Source organism: Sardina pilchardus, chromosome 2 (assembly GCF_963854185.1).
Source record: "Sardina pilchardus chromosome 2, fSarPil1.1, whole genome shotgun sequence".
NCBI lineage: Eukaryota > Metazoa > Chordata > Actinopteri > Clupeiformes > Clupeidae > Sardina > Sardina pilchardus.
The window spans coordinates 9,794,558-9,817,767 of record NC_084995.1 but is presented as its reverse complement, the minus strand read 5'-3'; the positions used below and the strand labels follow the sequence as shown (position 1 = coordinate 9,817,767).

General features: G+C 39.4%; 3 protein-coding genes across 5 annotated transcripts in view; all 3 read left to right on the top strand.

Moving 5' to 3' along the window:
• The window catches only part of LOC134062021 (interferon regulatory factor 2-like), a 37,756-nt gene extending 35,597 nt beyond the window's left edge, over positions 1 to 2,159 (top strand). For both annotated transcript variants that reach the window (XR_009935406.1, XR_009935405.1), the window contains exons 11-13: positions 252 to 318; positions 499 to 1,193; positions 1,800 to 2,159. The gene's annotated coding sequence lies outside the window, so the exon portion shown is untranslated. The remainder of the gene's footprint in view (positions 1 to 251; positions 319 to 498; positions 1,194 to 1,799) is intronic.
• LOC134075266 (GPI-linked NAD(P)(+)--arginine ADP-ribosyltransferase 1-like) lies at positions 520 to 1,197 on the top strand. The gene has a single exon (XM_062530838.1). The coding sequence runs from the start codon at positions 520 to 522 to the stop codon at positions 1,195 to 1,197; it is 678 nt and encodes a 225-aa protein (XP_062386822.1).
• Positions 2,160 to 10,630: 8,471 nt separating the features above from the next.
• LOC134061945 (T-cell ecto-ADP-ribosyltransferase 2-like) lies at positions 10,631 to 15,436 on the top strand. Of its 2 annotated transcripts, none has more exons than XM_062517792.1 (4): positions 10,631 to 10,706; positions 11,957 to 12,023; positions 12,203 to 12,897; positions 13,332 to 15,436. In XM_062517792.1, the coding sequence occupies exons 2-4, from the start codon at positions 11,964 to 11,966 to the stop codon at positions 13,477 to 13,479; spliced, it is 903 nt and encodes a 300-aa protein (XP_062373776.1). In that variant the 5' UTR covers positions 10,631 to 10,706; positions 11,957 to 11,963; the 3' UTR covers positions 13,480 to 15,436. The 2 variants fall into 2 exon arrangements, with proteins under 2 accessions (XP_062373776.1, XP_062373784.1); XM_062517800.1 differs by lacking the exon at positions 10,631 to 10,706 and adding an exon at positions 11,721 to 11,759.
• Positions 15,437 to 23,210: the final 7,774 nt, after the last annotated feature.

Below are 23,210 nucleotides of genomic sequence, written 5' to 3'. Positions count from 1 at the left end.
AATTGGCAAAAAAACCTGTTGATTGAGTAAACTTCATCTCTTTTTTGCACTGTTCTGAATCTAAATGATGTACTGTAACCTACTATTTGAACATTTTATGTAGATTTTAAAGTGTTGGTAAACAAACAATGAAATGTGTAGTGAAACATCAATGTTAAGTTTGCCATTTTGTTTTCAAGAGGCATTTTGTATATCTATTGACATCTCTCTGTTTTTCATTGTTTTTCCTTTTTCCACAATCTCATATGCAGAGTTACAATGGCTGGCTGGGAAATGTGGTATACCTCGCTTGTGCTCCTAGCTACTGTCACTCATAAAGTAAGTTTCTTGTTATTCCTTTTTCTCTCTCATGTTTGTATTTTGTATGCTTGAACACTGTATCCACATATGCATGTGCATCAGTGTCTTGACATACATTATTTTATATATGTGAAATGAAGGAGTGTCAAGCAGCTGGAATATCTTCATTGATCTGACCTTGTTTGGTGTCCATCATAGGTATCTTCAAATTCACTAGAGATGGATTTGGCACCAGATGCGGTAGACGATGCCTACTCTGCATGTCGAGAGCAGATGCTGCAAAAGGTTTTGGCCAAAGACGGAATTCTTCAGACAGAGCTTAGCAAGGACAGTGTATTTAAGTCAGCATGGAACGCATCCCAGGGCTGCGATAAAACAATCTCTGGAGGTCAACGGGAGCATACTCAGGCATTGCAAAGTTTTGTTAATTTTCGGGATTTGCCAAAAAAAGTCAATAAAGCTGTTAAGACCCAGGGTGGAAATGTGGACATCTACACCAACCAGTTCCAGTATAAGTCCCTACATTTCCTGCTGATGGACGCCATGCGCCTTCTAAACAAGACGGAGTGTCGCACTGTCTTTTCCAGCACTTTTGATGACATCACTGCAGTAAAAGGAGCTGATGTGCGTTTTGGAACATTCGTATCAGCAGAAGGTGACCGAAGCTCTGCAGAGGAGGGCTGTTATGATGGTGGAACACTGTTTAACATCACCACATGGTCTGTGATCAATGTGGAAAGCAATGTCTGTCGTTCAGAAGAAACCACCATGTTAATATCCCCAGTGGAGCTGTTTAAAGTGGTGGATGTGAATACAAATACAGAATGCGAAAGGGAGATTGTGTTGACCTCCTTAGGATTCAAGAGTGATCATGATTGTTACCTATTCCCCAGGTAAGTCGAAACAGAAAATGTTTGTGACAATGGTGGCTGCTGCCCTATTCAAAATTGAGATTATTTTTGATAATTGATTTATGATATTTTTTGATGTGGGAGAGGAGCTTCATGTTCATTGTACTGGCCCACGTTTTTTTATCGCTAAATGTCTGCCATCTTAAAGCATTTGAAGTACACCTTTATCTCAATTGTAAGAATTTGGGAGCAGCCCATTGCCCCCATGGAGATATTATACTGTATACCTGTAAAAAGAGAGTCATCCTCCAGTTCAGAGGGTGACAATAATGCACATACTGTACCATGTCTGCCGTGTTAACAACATGGACTTGTTTTGCACAGAGCTGGTTCTAAAGGCTCCATGCGCCGCCATTCTTGAAAATGGCGTATGCTAACATGCCAAAGCTAATCTGCACAGTCTTGAGCCCCTATTCGCCCCATTGCAATGCTATTGAATTTCTGTGTAGTCATAGGCTACGTATAAAACAAAGTTAACTACTTTTGCTATTCATCATGTTTTCTCCGGTCAAAAGCATACTGAATTCAAGCATGCACTTTGTTTCAGGATGGTTTTATAAACGTGCATCACAATTTTTTTCCCCTTAGGGTTGATACTACTAAGTCTCCTTCAACAGCTCACACTACTTTGGCTACAATGGACTCTTCTATTGGATCCTCCACCCAGTGGATGAGCTCTCATGGAGTTGTTTTCCTTACAACACTTCTTAGCATGTGCTCAATTTTTCTTTCACTGTGATTCACTCCCTAAACACACACACACACACACACACACACACACACACACAGAAGCACTGCAGTGGGCCATGTGCAAGAACATTAATTATAGCAGTAAACTATACTGGATTGCATTGTAAGAATCAGTGTTTTCATTTCATTCTGCCTTCATTTACTTTACCGTTTAGATGTGGTGGGCTAATGTGATCAAATAAAAAGGCTATAAACGAATGCGTAGTTCTGGTGATTGCTCTCAGGGCAGGGATATTAAAGGTGACATAAAATGGAAAGTATTTTTGTCTTGGTTTTGATGAATTAGGAGAGGTTGTGCAGAACCAAAAAGCTATCATGGACATGAGGCATGGCTGTGCCCTCCTTAATATTAAAATCTTGAATGTAGGCCCCAGCCGTGGCGCGGCTGGCTGGGGCGCCTGCACCGCGCGCCGGCGACCCGGGTTCGATTCCCGCCCCGTGGTCCTTTCCGGATCCCACCCCAGCTCTCTCTCCCACTTGCTTCCTGTCATTCTCTACTGTCCTGTCCAATTAAAGGCATAAAAAGCCCAAAAAAATAACCTTTAAAAAAAAAAAAAATCTTGAATGTAGAAATAGCCACTAAAAAATGGGCAAATTAGAACAAAGCCTACTTGTGATGTCAAATATTGCAAAGCCATTGAAGTTAAATTGGGGTTGCCAAAGAGGGCCTATTTAGTCAAAAGGACTTAATTGGGCTTGTAAAAATATAATTGAGTTTATCTTTTATAAGGCAGAGGCTATTTGCACCCGGGTGCAAATAATGAACATTACCATTTACACCCATGTAAATAGTGTATAATCAACAATACTATTTACACCGGGGTGTCTATAATCAACAATACTATTTACACCGGGGTGTCTATAATCAACAATACTATTTACACCCGGGTGCAAATAATCAACATGACTATTTACACTCGGGCGTAAATAGTGTCTATAATCAACAATACTATTTACGCTCAATGTCTAATCAACATTAACACCCATGTACCCTGTCAATGTGTATTTACCAGCTGTATTTAGTTTTTAACAGCTGTTTCGCCATGTCTGGGTCAATGTATGGAAGTGATCTAATACAAATATAAGGCTAATAAGGTGGTCATGTGGTAGCTTGAATAAAGGCAAGCTAGTTCAAAGAGTTGTTTTCTGTAGAAGAGTCAGTGATGCGCGGGCTGATCCAAATCGAGTTATGGATCAAGAAAAAATATGTTTAATGATATTCGGGTCATATTTGGTCGGGACGGTTAAAATAAATGTCATTATTTTTTTTGTAATTTATATCGTAGCCTACACATACTTGTCTTTAGAAGAGAAAGACATCATTTGCAGCATCCCCACTGAAACACGATTCTATCCCCAAGCAGGTAAGAGGGATTCTATATTGTGTGGCGTAGTAATATCCTCACTATTGCACTTTCAGTTTCACTTTGGAGTGAGGATATTACTGCGCAGAGTCTAAGTGCTCCCAACATTATTCCGCCACACAATAGTTATCTTTTTTACCTGCTTGGAAATGCACCACGTTTTATTTTGTCTCACCATACTTGGTCGTGTGACTACTTGTGTAACTGTATTATAATAGGGAAAACATGGAGGTGTTTGGTCGCTTCTAACTTCATCTCTGTTTGGATCCTAATTGCATTGGGCTAGCTAAGTGTTATCAAAGTTGTGCCGCGCGCCAGAGCCAGTGATTGCACGCATTGAAACGTGAGAGGTATGTATCAACTCGTCTTAAATAAGCGAATAACGTAGTTTAATATGTGTAGTTTAATAGGTGAAGTGTTCCTTTAAGTAAATATCACACCGGAATTCTCCTTTAAGGGAATAATAGTTTAAGTAGTTTAATATGAAAAAACGGTGAAGTGTTCCTTTAACACCAGGATGTCCTGCAACACAGTTCACAAACACAGGACAGAGCAGGGCAAAGAGCAAAACCCACTCAGGACACAACAGTTTAATTGAAGCAGTTCATGTACATTCTTAAATTAAGATTTCTTAAACCTTTCCATTATGTTTTGCTTTGCATGGTGTACTGTTCTGCATTGAAATAAAGCATATTTTGCTTACTCAGGGGACCCAGACTGGGGGTAAGACCAGTACTGGGGAGAGTGGGCCCTTGAAGAGTCTGGAATGTGTTTTATTTGAACTGTATACTTTAATTGTGGGCCAAGCAGCAAAACTGCGAAGACACCCATTGTGTTTGTATTCTTCCCTATTATTCTGTCATGGGAGTCTATAGGCCTATTCGGACGGGATTAGTTTTATGGGGTGACATCAGGTAAAGTAATAATTACCAGGTAATGTAGTCCCGTCCGGACGCGCCATGTCAGTAAACATAACGGAGTATGTCGGTGAAATTTACAGACACTTTCACCTTCTGTAAAACGGTCCGGAGAAATTACCTTAGGTAATATTAATCCCGTGCGAACGCGACCCTCTGTAAAGATGTCTGTAATATTTCGTCACATCCTGATTTGAAAACAATTCCACCATAGTCTGAATGAAAACATAACATGCTGTGCAGCTCCTAATATGACCTTAGCTAGTTTGCCTAATAGCTTGATATTGTTAGCCATTTCAAACTACTTATGGCATATCATAAAGCTAACGTTTGCTAGTTTAACCAATTTGTGTAGTCTTTCAAATCTGAAAATGCCGCACGTAGCCTACCTGACGCAAAGTATCACGTGCACGGCGATGAAGATGTGACGGCAGAACGTAAACGTAGTTACTCCTCCCATGTCAAGTAAAATGACAGAGATGTCTAGTCCCGTCCGAATTGGACATTTATATTACAGAGGTCATATGATAAACCTACGTCCCCCCATAAAACTAATCCCGTCCGAATTGGCAGCCCATAAAACTGTCAAGTGTAGAAAGTGGCAGAAAATGTGAACCGTGGAAAAGTCGAAAGATTGCATGAGATAGTTCACTAGATAGAAGTCTAATATTAATGCTTAATTCCAGCTTGCTCTAAACCAAGTAAAAATGTGCAAATGCAGCAATGATAGATAACTGGTGTGAAAAGAATATTTACTTAGACTAGAAGTGTGTTTTTACCAAAAGCTTAAAGTGTGGTTTTGTTTAGCTTTAGAATGTGTTTTTGCTTAATCCTTTAAAGAACAATTGTTTAGCTCATAAAGTGTTTAGTCAAGCTTATAGAGTAATGCTGTGTTTCGTAGTTCCTGCTTAGGGCCATATATGGGCCACATCCGAGTGCTCTGTTAGAGTTTTAAGTTTAGCAGTTCCAGTGTAGAGCCACGTAGGCAACATCCGTGTGCTGTGTCTGAATTTTAAGTGTGAAGAGTTGAGGGAAGCCACAGAAAGAGGGACAAGCTGACTATGATACAAGTGATAGATTCAGGTTCAGCTGTGGAAATATAAAAGTGTCCCGTTACCGGGGCTCCACACTCACGCAGAGCTCTCCATCACCTCTCCTGGACTTCGCCGACTGAGAGCAAGAAGTTTTTATTTTTATTATTTTATCTTCATTAAAGTCAGAACCCTAACCCTCCATATATGGAGAGCCTCCTGTATAATATCTACTTGTTGACCCTGAACTCCTGATTAAGGATTTTGATTCATAAAGGGAGAGAGCCTCTCCCTTGTATTAGTCCTTTCGTGCATCCTAAACCCGTTGAAAAGGGGCCTTTGCAAAAGACACGACACTTCCTCTTTGTTCGCAAGCGAGAGCCTCGCAGAGTCGAAAAAGGGAAATACTTAGTCTTTAGCAAGGTGAAGATCTCGCCTGGTCTAAAGACGGTGGCACCCACACCCCCCTCTTAGCAAAGTGAGAGCCTCAGAGTCTAGGATACATGCACACACCCTAGCGAGCTCAGCTGTGATTATAGGAGCCCTGTAATCATCAGATAGGATACAAAACGCAACACAAGTAAAGGTTGTGAAATTTGACACACTGATTGGGGACTGTCTCATGATTCATGTCGGCACCTCATACGCTCTAGCGCCACCAACAGGCCAAAGTTGGAAGTACATTCACACACATAACTTTTGACCCATGCTCCGATTTTCAAAAATCAGGTATTGTTGGAATCCTTGGACCAAGCCGAGTTCAACGCATGAGAGATTCTGCGCCATTTGGGATTTCATCAAAAACACTTAAAAGGCTCTGCAGAAGCAAGCTCGCCAGAATATACCCAGGCACAGACCCCACCTGCCAAAGATTCTCCAATGCCCCTGCCACATTATCTCATATGTTTTTCTCATGCCAAGCAATTGCCCCCTTTTGGTCCTCAATATTTAATACATTGTCTCAGATGTGTGGCCAGGACATGTCACCAAATCCTATGGCCGCCATTTTTGGTGTTGTCCCGAGAGAGTTACCCCTCCCGAATGGGCAGTCACGAGCTGTGGCCTTTGCAATACTTCTTGCCCGCCGGCTCATCCTTCTAAAGTGGAAAGACAGACTCCCACCATCATATGGCCAATGGGTCAAGGATGTCATGGCACACCTTAAACTAGAGCAACTCAGATGCAGTAGCAGAGGTTCATGTCAGAAATATAACAGGATATGGCAGCCCTTCTTAGACTACTTCTGTAACTCCTTCCCCTCAGCCAATCTCATCAATTAACAGCCTTCCACCTCCCCCTCCTTCCCACCTCTCTGTTTTTTTTTTCTGTTTTTTTAACTCTGTCTTCTCTTTCTGTCTCTGTCTTCATTTTCATTTCTAGCGTATTATTATTATTATTATTATTATTATAATTATTATTATTATTATTACTATTGTATGTGCTTGTTTTCTACCTATCTGTATTGTATAGGTATTATTTCATTATGTGTGCAAATTTCTGCCACTTGTGATTCACTGATTTTGCGGAATGCATTTTGATTCATGCTCATGTTCTTACTGGGTCAATATACTGTATGCAATTTTTTGTGAAACTCAATACAAATAATTGAATACAAAAACACTTAAAAGGCTACTCCAGTCACAAATTGTGTCTGATCGACACTAAACTTGACACACATCATCTTCAGACCAAGCCTCACAAAAGTTATCCCTTTTTTTTCCCTTCGGAACTTAAACCGTTCATCCGTAATCACCAATCGAAATATGTGGCGAAGCCGCCAAACCCTTGCATGCATCAAAATCAATCTTAGCACATAGACTCATGACTCATTTTGGCCGCCGCATATTTTGGTAGTAACTGTAATGACATTATCAAGATGGGAAAAGTAATCAATTAGATCCTTCATTACTGAAAAAACGAACGCCGTTATAAATAACGCCGTTATAAATAACGCCGTTATTCCCATCACTGGTCACAGCCAATTGAAATTAGTAGCCACCAAACAGGAAGTGAGGTCATATCTTAGCACCCTTCTGTCAAAACCAAACCAAAGATCATTAAGGGCGGAGCAAGATACTTCATGAGAAGCCACCTCCTGGAACCCGAATCGCAAGAGGGAGGAAGGGGGGGCAAAATCCCCCTTTTTGCTGAGCTGTTCCATTGAAGTCTATGGACATGACACGCATGACACACCCCCTTTATGCAGAGGAAGTTATCCCCGTTTTGCGCCCATAGACATGAACTACGACGACATATCTTGCTCCGCCTTAAGGATCTGTGACCAAACTTAGTACATGGACTCATGACCTCATCGGGGGGGACACCCAACAAATGTGGTGACCTTTGACCTCTAGGATCGCTGCAATTAGCAAAAATGCAAGTTGGCTTATAACTTTTGACATGAAACTTGCTCTGACAGCTTACAGCCATATGTCTGATTGCAGCACTGAGCCAAAGATACTTAAATACCGTCTCTGACTGAGCTAACAGCATTTAGTTGCCATGGTTACTCCGGCCTAACTGCTTGGCCCCCTCATTACTGCTTGCAGCTATATTTTCCTAATTAAATTTCATGATAAATGTCAGATGGCATGTGTGTTGATTCAATAATTTTCTTGATTGCCTGACTGCATTTTGTATACAAAAGAAGTGAAGACTATCTAAGGTCTCACCCACCCTAAGCACCAGAATTGTTTACTTTTTTGCAGAAAGCATGATACTTGCCACAGCTAATATTTCTACCCCCTAGTTATCAAAAATCAAAATTGACCCCAACGCATAGTGTCCCCTAGTAGCCGCCATCTTGAATTCAAATATGTCCACCAGTTGAAATGTTAAGGAGGGTTAAGGAAGCTATTGAAATGATTTTCAAATAAACCTGATATTGTCCATTTTGTAATCCAATATGGTGGATACCAAATGTGAAAATGGTCCGTGTATGTTTTGTTCATTTGATATTCAATTGAAAATCCAAAAATAAAAAAAATGACTTATTTCATTATTTGTTTATGAACACGATAGAAGCAAATAACGTTTTGTTTTTCAGACTTTTGATTTTGTGGTCCAATCAAAAGTAGATCCCAAAAACAAGAGAATGCACGCACATTTAAATAGTGCAGGAACTGGACCAAAAAAGATGTGAAAAGAAATGATAAATGTCCGCACACTATCAATGTGCGTACCTTTATAATTTCTTTTCCAATCAAAAGTAGAACATTTAAAAAACAGAGTCGGGGCCAAAACTGATTTTGATATTTATTTATTTTTTCGATTACTGTGACCTGGAAGTCAATTCAAAGTCACTTTCTTGGTCTTTCAGTGCTCAGTGTTGCCAATTTAGTGACTTATTTGTTGCTAGCTTTAGTGACTTTTGGCAATTTTAGCAACAGAGAATATTGTTTGGCAAACGAGAAACTGGGCGACTTGCGCAACTCAGTTTCGTTGTTGAATTATCAGAAAATCATCTCCCTTCCTATGCCTGTTTTCTTGAACATCATGTTCGCTCAAATTGTTGCTCCATGATTATAGAAGTAATGTTTAGTCTGTAGGCTATCAGACTATGTTATTGCATGGAAGTACAGTGGGTAGCCTTTGCATTGAGTTGTGTTACAGTAGTGTACTTGCAGAATTTTCTGTACTCTTCATATGAAACTCACAACTCTAAATGAAGAGCTCTTTTTCAAAACGCTGTAAATCCATTCTTGAAAACATTACTGTATACACTGTAACAAATCATGTTACTGTATTTACAGTGTGTTTCAGGTAATATCAATAAAAATGCAGTTGTTCTGTTTTTATTGAGTAAAGATAAATGACTAAACATAACCCAATACAGTTTCACTGAGATTACTTGAAAAACAAAATGTAAAAAATATATATTTATGAAAATTCATTAGTAAAATGGTGGATATAGCGTTTTGGAAAAAAAAACTCTTCAAATGCCTAATCCTCTGCAGAGATCTAAGAAGATCCGTAAAGTTTTTTAAAAATATGCATTGGCAGTTATGAAACAAAGAACCTTCTCACAAATTGAGCATTGTGTTTTCAATTGTTTTGCTGTATGTGTAATGATGTTTACATTTTTGAAAGCTTCGAGCTGCTCTTTTGGTGTGAAAGTTTGAGTTTTGAAGTGAGAAGGTGTGGTTGTGCTTATGTAGCTTTAGAAAAGGGTATTTAGACATTGTTTAGACATTGGGGAACATGGAGGAAACGTTTGTGAAATGTGTTTTAGCATTTGAGAAAAACTGTAAGTTGAAATAGTTGCCAAGTTCCCCTTTAAGATTCCAATATGGCCACCATGTAAGAAAATAAGGCAATTATTCTATATTTTGTTTAATGGAAGTAACTACTGTACATCACCAATAAATTCTTATTCAACCTTCTTCTCTTTCTGAGCAAACTCTAACTCTGACTATACAGTGCTAAGAAAATGAAAAGAACACCTTGAAACACATCTGAAATTATGTTAAAATATGACGCGGCAAGCAAGGCCATTTCACCTGAATTTCATCGCAGCAACTCATAATGGTACTTACTCTGTATGGCCCCGACATGCTTCATGGCGTCAGGACATGATCCTCATAAAACAGCAAATGATGTCCTGGGGGATCTGCTCCCAGATGTGGACATGGCCATCACTGGTGTGTTTTGGGTGATGTACTGTGTTTGGTTAGCACCTGGAGTTTTTTATTGTCCATATTTATTGCTGGTCACTAGACTTTAGCCTTGCACTGTTGGACTTCTTTGCACTTCCACCTTGACACACACCTCATACTGGATCACAGTATCCTCAATACATTCATATGCATCCTTATCTTTAGTATATTTTACTGTTGTTTTAGTCATGTTGATTTGTTGATTGCCTTTTTATCATCCTGTTTACATTGAATTTCCCCTTGGGGATCAATAAAGTATCTATTTTAGTCAACTTTAGGTTCAAATACTTATTCTCCCCACTGTACACACACACACACACACACACACATGCAGGAATACACATGCACCACACACACATTACCCCCAGAACACACACTCACAAATGAGAACTCACTGACAGAGAGCACACAGACACAAAATCAAGCGCACACGCACTCATTTACATACAGAAAAGTTGCAGAAGGGGATGGAGTATGGAAATAAAATTGATAATTGATTGTGGAGAGAATGTGCAGAACTGAGCAGTGGTCATATTTTGCACCGGTTTGCGGTAAATCTAGCTTATTTGACTGTTTGAATGAATATTTTCCATTTTTAGGTGTGATGGGTCCATGTGCCACCAGAGGGCATCCAAAGTCTATCATCTCTGCATTATGTTCACTCAATGGGATGTCCAATGTGTTCCCTTTTTTTTGAAGAGGGAGGATACTAAGGGTTGTTTTCGGTGTATGACAGAAGGATCGGAAAGTAAGTCATTGTGCAGACTACTGCGTACTGGTAAGAACTCAAGAAAGATTCATACTTTTTAAGTCATTAGCGAGTTGATCTCTTAATCATAAAATCTTTTTTGTGCAGTTGTAGACAAAGGCTAGAATGTTCAGGGCTGAAGGAATTAAGCAGCTGACCGCATGCTGTATTGCCTTGCTTTACATCTGTTGCTTTGACTCTTCTGTTATCTTCACATGGTTATTGTTAAATCACATTCACAGAAAATATTTGAAGCCATATTTGCATTAACTGAGGAATCTCATTTGGTTTAAGAATGTAAAGAAAACTTTAGTGCCGTACTTTTGAAAGTGAAGTATGTATATGCTCCTGTGTGTGTGTGTGTGTGTGTGTGTGTGTGTGTGTGTGTGTGTGTGGATTACCATTGCTGGTAAAACAGGGAGGTTTAACAACAAACAAAACTGGGCTATTTTTGAAGACGAATGAGAAATTGGTGTGAATGTTCTCATTTGTGGTAAAGAATATTAACCATGGATTGTTTGCTACTTTAATCAGACAACAATTTGGAAACACAATATCAATACAAATAGTTATTAAATGAAAGACAGATATAACTCCATCATTAGGGCTGCTTAACACTGTTTTCAGGCCTTTGTATGAGGATTTCTGATGACGATACTTAACTCTCCGCAATTTACTTGAGAGTCTATTGCTCAGGGTGAGCTTAAAGGTGAAGTTCAATTAGTCAATTAGTGGCTTTGTTCAATTTGTAGCTTTTTTTAACAGAAAGTTTAAGTCAGTTGTGTATCACTAGTGCAGAGCTAAAAAATGACATTATTGGAAATGTTTATGTATAGATACATTTAGTGTAGACGATAATACCAATATATAAGAATTATAATATTTAATGAGAAAATGCTTTAGAACCAGCACTTCTGACAAACTAGCCACATGGTGAGTTTGAACTCGCCTGTGGTATTTCCTGTAAGTAGTTGGAGGAAGGAAAAGGTGATGGCAGCTGAAGATATGCCAGCATATGCCAGATGATTTCTTGGGAAGAGCGGGCATAAGCTCAAGCTTTTAAATGGTTCTTCAACTCTATTGGTAAATTGTTCTGAGTCTAAATGAGGTGCTATTCGAAGATTTTATGCAGATGTTGAAGTGTTGATTAAATAACAATGAAATGTGTAGTGAAACATCAATGTTAAGTTTGTCATTTCATTTTCAAGAGGTATGTTGAGTGTCTATACATATCTCTTTGTTTTTCACTGTTTTTCCTTTTTCCACAATCTCATATGCAGAGTTATAATGGCTGGCTGGGAAATGTGGTATACCTCGCTTGTGCTCCTAGCTACTGTCACTCATAAAGTAAGTTTCCTGTTATTCCTTTTTCTCTCTCATGTTTGTATTTTGTATGCTTGAACACTGTATCCAGTATACATATGCATGTGCGTCTTGTCATACATTCTTTTATTTATGTGAAATGAAGGAGTGTCAAGCAGCTGGAATATCTTCATTGATCTGACCTTGTTTGGTGTCCATCATAGGTATCTTCAAATTCACTAGAGATGGATTTGGCACCAGATGCGGTAGACGATGCCTACTCTGCATGTCGAGAGCAGATGCTGCAAAAGGTTTTGGCCAAAGACGGAATTCTTCAGACAGAGCTCGGCAAGGACAGTGTATTTAAGTCAGCATGGAACGCATCCCAGGGCTGCGATAAAACAATCTCTGGAGGTCAACAGGAGCATACTCAGGCATTGCAAAGTTTTGTTAATTTTGGGGATTTGACAAAAAAAGTCAATAAAGCTGTCAAGACCCAGGGTGGAAATGTGGACATCTACACCAACCAGTTCCAGTATAAGTCCCTACATTTCCTGCTGATGGACGCCATGCGCCTTCTAAACAAGACAGAGTGTCGCACTGTATTTTCCAGCACTTTTGATGACATCACTGCAGTAAAAGGAGCTGATGTGCGTTTTGGAACATTCGTATCAGCAGAGAGTGACCGAGGCTTTGTAGAGGAGGGCTGTGTTGATGGTGGAACACTGTTTAACATCACCACATGTTCTGGGATCAATGTGGAAAGCAATGTCTGTCGTTCAGAAGAAACCACCATGTTAATATCCCCAGTGGAGCTGTTTAAAGTGGTGGATGTGAATACAAATACAGAATGCAGAAGGGAGATTGTGTTGACCTCCTTAGGATTCAAGAGTGATCATGATTGTTACCTATTCCCCAGGTAAGTCGAAACAGGAAATGATTGCTACATGATTTGCTGCTACAAGGGTGGCTGCTGCCCTATCCAAAATTGATCCATCCATCCAATCCAAAATTAGTATGATCATTTATTTATGTTATCTTTTGATGTGGTAGAGGAGCTTCATGTGCATTGTATACTGGCTGAAGTTTTTTAACGTCAAATGTCTGCCATTTGAAGCACACCTTTATATGAGAATTTGGGAGCAGCTTATTGCCCCCCATCTCAGTTTTCATTGCAATGCTATTGAATTTGTGTGTGGTTATACCAGGCTACATTTTTACATCAGTATGAGACTAAGTTTACTGTTTTTGCTAATCATCATGTTTTCCCCTGTCAAAAGCATACTGAATTTAAGCGAGCACTTTGTTTTAGGATGGTTTTATAAACGTGCATCACAATCTTTTTCCCCTTAGGGTTGATACTACTAAGTCTCCTCCAACAACTCACACTACTTCGACTACAAAGGACCCTATTGGATCCTCCACCCAGTGGATGAGCTCTCATGGAGTTGTTCTCCTTGCAACACTTCTTAGCATGTGCTCAATTTTTCTTGCACTGTGATTCACTCCCTAAACACAATCATTTTCTCTCTCTCTCTCTCTCTCTCTCTCTCTCTCTCTCTCTCTCTCTCTCTCTCTCTCTCACACACACACACACACACACACACACACACACACACACACACACACACACACACACACACACACACACACACACACACACACACACACACAAGAAGCACTGCAGTGGGCCATGTGCAAAAACACTCTCATCAGTGAAGCATTCTGGATTGCATTGTAAGAATCAGTGTATAAATTCCATACCATTTTACAGTTTTTTCCAATCGTATACACACTAAAATTAAGGTTATCAGACAGTTAACAATACTTAGCACTTAAGAAGCAAAACACCTGCGCAGAGCAGTACAACATTAAGCACAAATTCAGCTTCACACTTTTTGCAAAACATTACACACAGTGAATGTCAAAACGTAAAACACATTTTCACACCTTAGACACAGATAAAGATTGTTAGGTACTTCCTTCTCATTACAAAGCCCTGGCTTGCCAATGACCACACTAATGAACAAATTGAATAGTCACATCCACCAGGTGTGTAAGCACACATGTGCAAAATTGAAAACGCAGCACTCAGGTGTGTTATGCTTGATCCTCGAGGGGCGTTCCCACTGATCTATAACTAACACTGGATAGACTATCCCATTGTTTTCGCCCCATTATTCTTTATGTCGATCAGTGAGGATCGAGGCCCGAGGAGCGAGGGAGGATGTATAAAAGCCCAAATGAGAGGCACCCATAGCCTGTGATTTGGATGAACTCTTATGGCTTGATCCAGCAAGACGGAGAGATGATTAGAGTGTTGTTGTTACTTGTTTGTATTGTTGCTTTAGTTTTTCTTCAGTGACTGTAAGTGTACAGTACTTTTTATTTGTGTAATTTTTTTTTTCTACACTTTACAGTAGTAAGAACTATAATTTTGCCATTTTCTGTTGATTGACTTGTCACTGTAACTGAACATATGGTACAGTGAAAGAAAGAATTATTGTCTGCAGCATCAGTTTTGTGCATTGCTTGATGAGGGTTCATCAAAATATTTTTGTCATCTAAATTATCCTATTGCTCTCAAACAATATGTCTGAATAACATCCATATATTGGAAGAGGGTTTTTACAGATGTGTTTTGAATTTATTGTGTTGGTGTGTATAAGATAGCGACAGTGTGGAATCATTCAAAGAATGTGTTAGTGATATGAGAACAGTATAAGGTTTTATCAATGTGTTTATTGTTTTGACAGAAATATTTCATTTTGCTAACAATCTGTTATGTTCTGCTGATTGGGTGTGGTGTTTGGCTAATTGTGTGATATGTTTTGACAAAAAGAGCCCTGTTTTCAAAATTGTGTGTAAACGATTGGAAAAAACTGTAATTTCATTCTTCCTTGGATAAAAACTTAAAAACTTGCCACTGATGCCACTGATTGCTCAGGTTGATAGAATGTTGCTGAATGTGTTCAAGGGATATGTCTTGGTTAAATTGAAGCAGTTCATCTACATTCTATTGCTTTTCTTAAACCACTCTGACTATGATGCTGTCCTTTGTATGGTGTATCCCACTGTTCTACATTGAAATTATTTTGCAAACTAAGTTTTTACCTTAAATCTGTAGTTAAGTGTTGTGGGTAGGGTGACCATACATCCGGATTTTGGGAGGACAGTCCGGTTTTCGAGCAAAAAAAGAGAATGCAAGAGAGAGGTCTGGACAAAGGGCACGGAAACCGGACTGTCCTCCCGAAATCGGGACGTATGGTCACCCTTGTTGTGGGTTGCTTGACTTAACACTCTCACTTAACTCTGGCCATCAGGAGCCCCAGACTGGGGGTTAGACCAGTACTGATTGAAAGGGCCCCATGGGGAGAGAGGGCCCTTGAAAAGTCTTTTTAACTGGATACTTTAATTTCCTGATTAAATTTCATAATAAATGTCAGATGAAATGTTAAGTGTATTGGCTGAATAATTTGGTTCACTGACTGGCTACATTTTGTATATGTTTTTAGATTATGTTAAGTATGACCAAGCTAGAGTCATGGGTGAGGGGTCACCCTATCCAGACCCGAAACATTAGCCAGCTTTTATCAATTCTTCCATAACGCTATTAGCGCTAGCAACCGGGCATGTCTCATATTACACATAAATCACTTCTTTGAATCCATCCATCTACAGACTAACAAGACCTCCACACTTTGTTGACAGTGTAATTAGGTTCTTAAAGTTTAAAACGAGACATTGGAAACATTGAATGGGTGCTGAAAATGTATATAGACAGTATATATACAAAGTACCTGGAGTAACTTTTCCATTTATTTTGCTGGCGAGCTGAAGAGTGTCATGAGTTCAGGCTACCTCCAACAAGAGTTGAAGGAAAACAGACATTTCCGGCCAGCATGGCAGGAATCCAATAAAGCGTGGCAGACATTGTCCCTTCATGGGGCTATGAACATTGATCTAAACAGAAGTGCAACTTTAGAACTAATTCATGAATGGCAGCCCAAAAAGTTAGCTCTACATTCTGTAGTGTTCTGTAGTGTTGTCTCACAGTGCTTTTTAAATATGCCTGCTAAATACTATAAAACTATAAACGAATTTCTCATGACCAGGGGACTAGTCAACATGGTGCTGGCTCTGGCATGTTATTAGCATTAGCTTGATGTCTTTTCTCCTTCACCTTCCCCTCCTTATCCTTTCAGCCTCTCTTTCCATTGATAAGAGATGATCCAGAGCTCCTCCACCACCACTTCTACTCTGTATTATACACCAAGGCCCCTACTATTTTATACTATAATATTTGTATTGAATTCAAATGTATTTAACCTCTCTCTCTCTCTCTCTCTCTCTCTCTCTCTCTCTCTCTCTCTCAAACACACACACACACACACACACACACACTCAAAAGAGTAATTAAAAAGTCTTCAATATTTTAGTCTAATCTTTGGTTTATTTAAGTGCTGTCTACCTCTCTTTAAAACACTTCTTCTGTTTTTGTAGTAATGACATGATGGGGCATGGTGACTCAATGATGCCTTAGGTCAGCATAACTGACTGTGATGTTTGGACATTCCTTATCCACTGAAGTCGGACACTGTGGGAAAATGGGGTTTTATTGGCATATCTTCAGCATTACGCACGCTCTTTATGGGAAACACATTTTGGCAGTGTTTCAAACCACCAGCCTCCACCAAGAAATATCAGTGCCCATTTTATTTTGGGGTCCTTCCCTCTTCCCCTAATGTAAATGCTGGAGGAGCTCAAGACTGTCTTAAAATTCATTGTTGTTTGCCAGCTTATATGTTTATAAAGCATGGACTAAACTGACTGAAGAGACTGAAATGAGAGCTTCACATAGGCTACTGTGTGTGTTTATTTAAATAGAGTTAAGATATTCAGTGACAAATTGAATATGGAATATATAGGCAAATAAGACATTTAGTGATTCTGCTTGTGTGTGTGTGTGTGTGTGTGTGTGTGTGTGTGTGTGTGTGTGTGTGTGTGTGTGTGTGTGTGTGTGTGTGTGTGTGTGTGTGTGTGTGTGTGTGTGTGTGTGTGTGTGTGCGTGTGTGTGCGTGTGCATGCGCACATGCACATTTTGTCTTGTCACTATAAAGTCAATCTATGTCCTATCTCTGCAACATCTTCAGCAATATTTCATTCTGATATTGTTTCTCCATGACATGAAGAAGCTGAAAATACACATCCATGGAAAAGGGAGTGTAAGTGGAGAAATGTTGATTGGGGGAACCATGAATGTCAACATGTACTGTGACATACTGCGAAGCAGCAAAGCATGATCCCCTCCCTTTGGAGACTGGGCCACAAATACAATAACATAATAACGATCCCAAACTCGCTAAAGAAGCTGAGGATAAAGGTAACGGAGTGGCCAAGCATGTCTCTAGACCTAAGCCCTATTGAGCATCGGTGGATAGAGTGCAAGGTCCTTAACATCCACCAGCTCTGTGATGTTGTCATGGAGGAGTGGAAGAGGATTCCAGTGGCAACGTGTTAAACTCTGGTGAACTCCATGCCAAAGAGGGTTAAGGCAGTGCTGGAAAATAATGATGACCACATAAAATATTAGCACTTTGGGCACAGTTTGGACGATTTGACAAATGACTCCGTACGATAGTCCTTCAACCAAACAGACCAACCTGGGTGTGCCTGGTGGATAAGCCAGTTTGTGATTGGACCCAGTAAATGAGAAGCAGGAGAGATAGATGTGCAGGGTTCCAGCTTAAGCTGCAGCTGAAATCCAAATCGCTGGCAGATCCTACGGGATATACTTACTTTTGTGAGATACTGTAGGAAAAATATTGTAAACTCAGTTTACATTCATTTTTTTCTATTTCATGTTTTTTTTAACAACTTAAATTCAACTTAAACAAACTTTTTGTTTTCAATTTCATTCCATATTGAAGAGCCTCAATTATCTTGTATTATTGACACATTTTTGTTTGTTTCAAAGGAATAGCCATTTTTTATTCTCCCACATCTATATCTCTCCCTGTTTTATCTGGGAGTCTTTGGAATCTTTGACAGGAGGAGACCAGTTAAACAACGCAATATCCAACACATACACACCCTTGTCAGTGTTTTCTTAACACTGACGAACAGAGGACAGATTCCTGTGTTATGAGGAGAAAGGGTGGGAAAAGGGGCGGGGGAGGGGTGAGTTTCCCGCTATGGCTTTCAGCTTTTTCCTCCCACCAGCAGCCACAGAACAGCCAAGTCAATGAAGAGAAGGGAAATAGGACATTTCCGTTCATTCATCTGTATAATGGCTGGTGCACTCTTGCAGTGACGTATTTGACAACTTCCTTCATGCTATTGTTCTGCTCAGATTGTACTGGACTGGTGATTAAACCAGTACAGACTTTAACCTGTGTGATCTTGTAATCAAATGCAGTGTGTTTCTCACTGTTTGGGAAACGTAGTTAATTTCAACGCATCATTTCAGATCTTCAAATCACGCCAAATCTTAACCAGCACTACAGGAATGTCCCTGTGTCATCTCATCTCTTTAAAATGTGTTCAAGTTCAAGTTCAAGTACTTCTAAGTGGGCATAACGGTAATGAAAATTCCTGTGATCAAGAGCCAGCTCAGCTGTAAGGAATAAATCAAATAGTAGAATGTAAAAAAGGTATTTCTTATGAACAAGACTGAAGGGTGAATATTAAGAAGAAAATAAGTATAATAAAATGGCAAGGAACAGTTAAGCATAATGGCTTGTGGATAGAAACCGTCTCTGAATCTGTTGGTACAGGTCTGAATACTCTTGTGCCTTCTACAAGATAGCAGGAGGATGAAGAGACTTGGCTGGGATCCACTTGGCCTTTCTCCTGCACTGCTGTGCAGGTGCTTGCTGTAACTCAGTCCTTGTATTTGTCCACTCTTTGCAAAACTGTCATGGGCAGCCCTGTTACCATGTGTTTTGTTCTGCTTAACAGAAGAGCATGCTTCAAGGTCAGTTCTGTAACCCTTGGATGGTCACTCCCAATTGCATTCAGTATTTATCCAATGAAAATGTTAGCAGCAAAGAGCACATGCCATGTCAATGAATTAACCCGTTAAAGATTTTTCTAACAATTTGAGTACATACATTTTACTCCTTAGATCTTCACACAGATAGGGCACTATTCCACCAATCAACCAGGTGAATTGAGAACAATTGTACATTGTAGTATGAGCTATACATTTCAACGATTTGTTACATTCACTAATAAAGAAAAGAAAAAGAATACATCATTCTATGGTTACTGGGCAAAGTCATCATACTATTATTTTAAGATTTTAATTGTGTGCAAATAAGACTTACTGATCTTACTGATTTACTTTTTTAAAATATGATTTTTTCCTTTGGCACTATTGATGATATGAGTGCTCATATGAGTGTACTGTTAATAAAAGTACACTCATATGAGCAATTTATATGTTAGGCTAAGCAGTGTAATTCTCAACATTGATCATAGTAGACCATTTAAAGAGCATATGTATCAAATGTGAGTCTTGTCTGTTAATGTAAGTAGTTTACTTACTTACTTCTACAGAAGTTTGAGGAGGACATTTTCCTCCAGAGGCGCAAACAAGATGTAAACATATCTGATCATTTCACGACTTACATAGTCACATGCCATTGATACATTTTAATCAGACAACCTGGTTTGTTATTCTAAAGTTTAATTCCTTTCCTAAACAGAGACACTTCTGTATCTCAGAAGGAGAAAGGGGGAAAAATGCGTTTTAAGGAAGAGAGTTTGTTTTTCTCTGACAGAGACCATTTGCTATGACTAATGGTCTTGTGGACAAAGTTGGGTGGAAGTTCAAACCAAATTGTAACCTTGCATTTCTATTTTTGAAGCCTGTGATCATCACAAACATGCTACCAAACAGATTAAACTGCATGTGACCGTTCAGGAGAACAAAAGATTACAAAAGCACATGATTGCTAAATTTCATTACAAGTGAGTTTGTAATGCATGCTGAGTGAGAGTGTTTGTGACTTGTATTCTATGCTGTTTTTATGACTGTGTTGTTAGAAAGGTTTGAAGCTGTTTGACTGATGATTTAGTATGTAAACAAAAACTCCTCACTATCTCCAATGTGTGAATCCTATCTGGTGCTTGGAGAATGTTGAGCAACATTCCATTCTAATGTTGTTAGATCTCCCATTCCAAATATCCTCTTCCTTTTCCCCATCATGTGAATCAGTTGGGAGGTTTATCACAGCAGCCCTATAAATACTATCATGGGAGATGATTACATTATCATTAGTACAGTGTACAGGGTCATCACAGGGCAGATTTAGAGTGGAAGAGTGTTTGATCGTGGTGCCAATTGGAAAGGGATAAGGCTACATCACAGCACAGGATGGTAACCAGCTTTGGCCATAAACAAAAGAGGAAACTATACTAGACAACAAGCTGTGTCTCTAACCAATCATTGATTTTCAAGAATAAGTGAGTTTAGGTAAACTCTTATCTGTCAGATACAGTAATGACATAGAAATTATAATTGATTTAGTTTAGAGAAGTGCATAATGCGCACATGGAGACCATATACTGTATGCAGATGGGGAAAAGCTTGGGATTGACACATGTCTCAACAATTTTTTATAACTCAAGACTTTTTTGGCAGGTGACCTTATTTGACAAAACCATTTACGTGCAAGAGAGAGCGGAGCTCATCTCATGTAACATCTGGTGGTTTAGCTACTTTGTTTTGAGCACTGATCATCAAGCATAATTCCATCAAACATCTAATTTGGGCTGTCTTCTGAAGGCTCTGTTACTTAACTTGGATATAATCTATAATATTTTTTTTGTTTAGTTTCTGTAACTGTGTGTAATGAACTAGTCAATATTGTAAAATATCTCAGCCGACACAATTTGGATTTCAGGCAGTCCCGTTAAGGATGGGAAACACACAGTGAGCCAAAACAGGTGTATGAGCACATTGTTTACTAATTGGGCTAACAATTCCCTTTGAGGATGTGATGGAGGAAGGCTTTTAAGGAAGAAGGTCAAATATGCAGACCTGGTAGCAGAAGTCTGCCAAGCAAGCATACACAGGGACAGCGGAGATAGGTGCTAGAGGCTTTGTAGCTGAATCAACTATAACGCTTCTGTCAGATTCTAGTCTTCAAGGGAGTTTTGAAAATGTTCACCAAAAAATTCTAACATTGAATCTGATGAACCCATTCAGGTCTATTCTTTACAAGGTTCAGTTAACATTCTGCAGCATTTGCCTGAGGCTGCTGAGGCACGCACAGACTTGAGGTCATAAAGTAACCTGAACTGAGACACAGAATATAATTTGTTGTATTTCTTGGCGTCTTTGGTAGTAATGTGTCGTACCTTATTATGAATGTGGAGGGCGGTGGATCCAGCACACCAGACACTACTTTTTAGCCTTCTGGAGGTGTGTTTTTGCTTTGAACTCTTCAGGGTGCACTCTACAGACCCTGCTCGTTACAGCTCCCATCAGTCAGTTGTACACTGTTGTACAGTACCCTGCGCCCTGCTGTGTCATATTGATGAAGCTGGGTTGTTCACTGGCCACTGACATTGTCTTTATAAATAGCTGATACGGACATATAGCCTACTGCATGTGGTGCAGCTGTCACCATCCACTTAGTTGATTCTGTTAGTGTCCTGTGCTATATTGGGTTATGTTAATTTGGCCACTGTGGCTTGTTCCTGACAAATAATCTTTTCCTGTGCATAACATAAAAGGCTCATTGTGTTTAATATACATCTGGAATGGAATGTGAAAGAATGCCTGTGAAAGTGCTATTGTCCTGTATGCCAGTCTTAACTGGTGGGCTGTGAGGCAAAGTGGTGTGCCATGGATTTCTGAGGAACCCAATTCATTTTTGTACTCATGACGTAGGCAAGAGATTTTCACTTGCATCAGTGACAAAGCTTTTTAATCAAAACATGGTTTTCTGTATAGACAGATATTTATAACTTTTTCCTGTGGTTTTTAGTAAGCTACCAGACTCAGTTTGACTTTAAGATGTGAAGCTGAGATCCATTTCCCATAACAACTCAGTCGGCTATGTGCTCTTGTTGAGCAACAGAATCACCTTTTCCCAATCATAATGTCATAACTTGCCTTTCCTCTGTGCTCAGCTCATGGAAAAACACAGGTATATGAGAATCAAGACCCAGCTGTCAGTCAGTGTGCCTTGGAGCTTTGGTTTTTTTTTTGTTTGGTTTTTTTTGTCTTTGGAGTGCCTTAGCCCCAGAGGTTTGAGAGGCTCTGACGCTTGAGACATTATTCAGATGTAAGTCTTTTAACCAAAGATTCTAGAACAGAGCAAGATGGATCAGTTGCGTCAAAAGAATGAAGTACACGACAGGGCGCCATTGTGGTAAGCTCAGCAACATTTCAGACACAGTTCCAATCATATAAACCCACCTCAACAGCTGTTTTTGCCGTTGCCAGCTGTTTTTTGTTTTGTTTTGTTACTCGGTAATGATCTGGCCGTGTGAAAGGCACGATTTATTACTTTTCGGCTTACCAAAATGGCGCCCATGGAGCGTTAGAATGTACTTCAACATATCCAACGTATTCTCCGGCCAGTGATCCATCTTGCTCTGTTCTAGAATCTTTGCTTTTAACTGAGCTGTGAGGCAGTTTTTCTTCACAGGCATCACCAATGCTAGTCCAACTTTGCTTAGTCTTATGTCTGCTGGCATTGCACTACTGGACAGAGCTGTTTCAGTAATTCTCCATGAAATGTAAATATCATCATTTTGGTTTACAGCGTTATCTCTTGTGTATGGTCCCCCCACTAACATTTCTCTCTCTTGACTCATTCTCCTCTCCCCAACTTAAATTGTTGGCACTGTCCAATCAGTTTTTGCACTGCAAGGCTGTGCTATCACCTCAAATCATTTATTGGAAGCTTGCCAAGAATGAGTTAGTGGAAGACATGAGCATAGTTATGTATGATAGTGTATCCTCAAATTGAACAAGAAGCAAAAATACTATACTCACTAAATACTATACTATAGGCTCACTAAAGCTGCCAAATGTAGGCTACATTGCCTGTTATCATGGTGATTTTTGATATTCGTTTATGACGTGACAACAACCCAGTAACACTAGAATTGTACATAAATTAAATCATGGTGAAATCTTAATCTAAGGATTAATCTAGAATATGGATCAGTTAAAAAAAAAACTTTTTTTCAAATTGGGTGCTGCTTGAGCAA

Excerpts from the sequence above, each read along its gene's own strand:
- LOC134075266 (XM_062530838.1), top strand. The coding sequence starts at position 520 with ATGGATTTGGCACCAGATGCGGTAGACGATGCCTACTCTGCATGTCGA.
- LOC134061945 (XM_062517792.1), top strand. The coding sequence starts at position 11,964 with ATGGCTGGCTGGGAAATGTGGTATACCTCGCTTGTGCTCCTAGCTACT. Across the intron at positions 12,024-12,202 it reads TAGCTACTGTCACTCATAAA|GTATCTTCAAATTCACTAGA; the intron begins GTAAGTTTCCTG and ends TGTCCATCATAG. Across the intron at positions 12,898-13,331 it reads GATTGTTACCTATTCCCCAG|GGTTGATACTACTAAGTCTC; the intron begins GTAAGTCGAAAC and ends TTTTCCCCTTAG.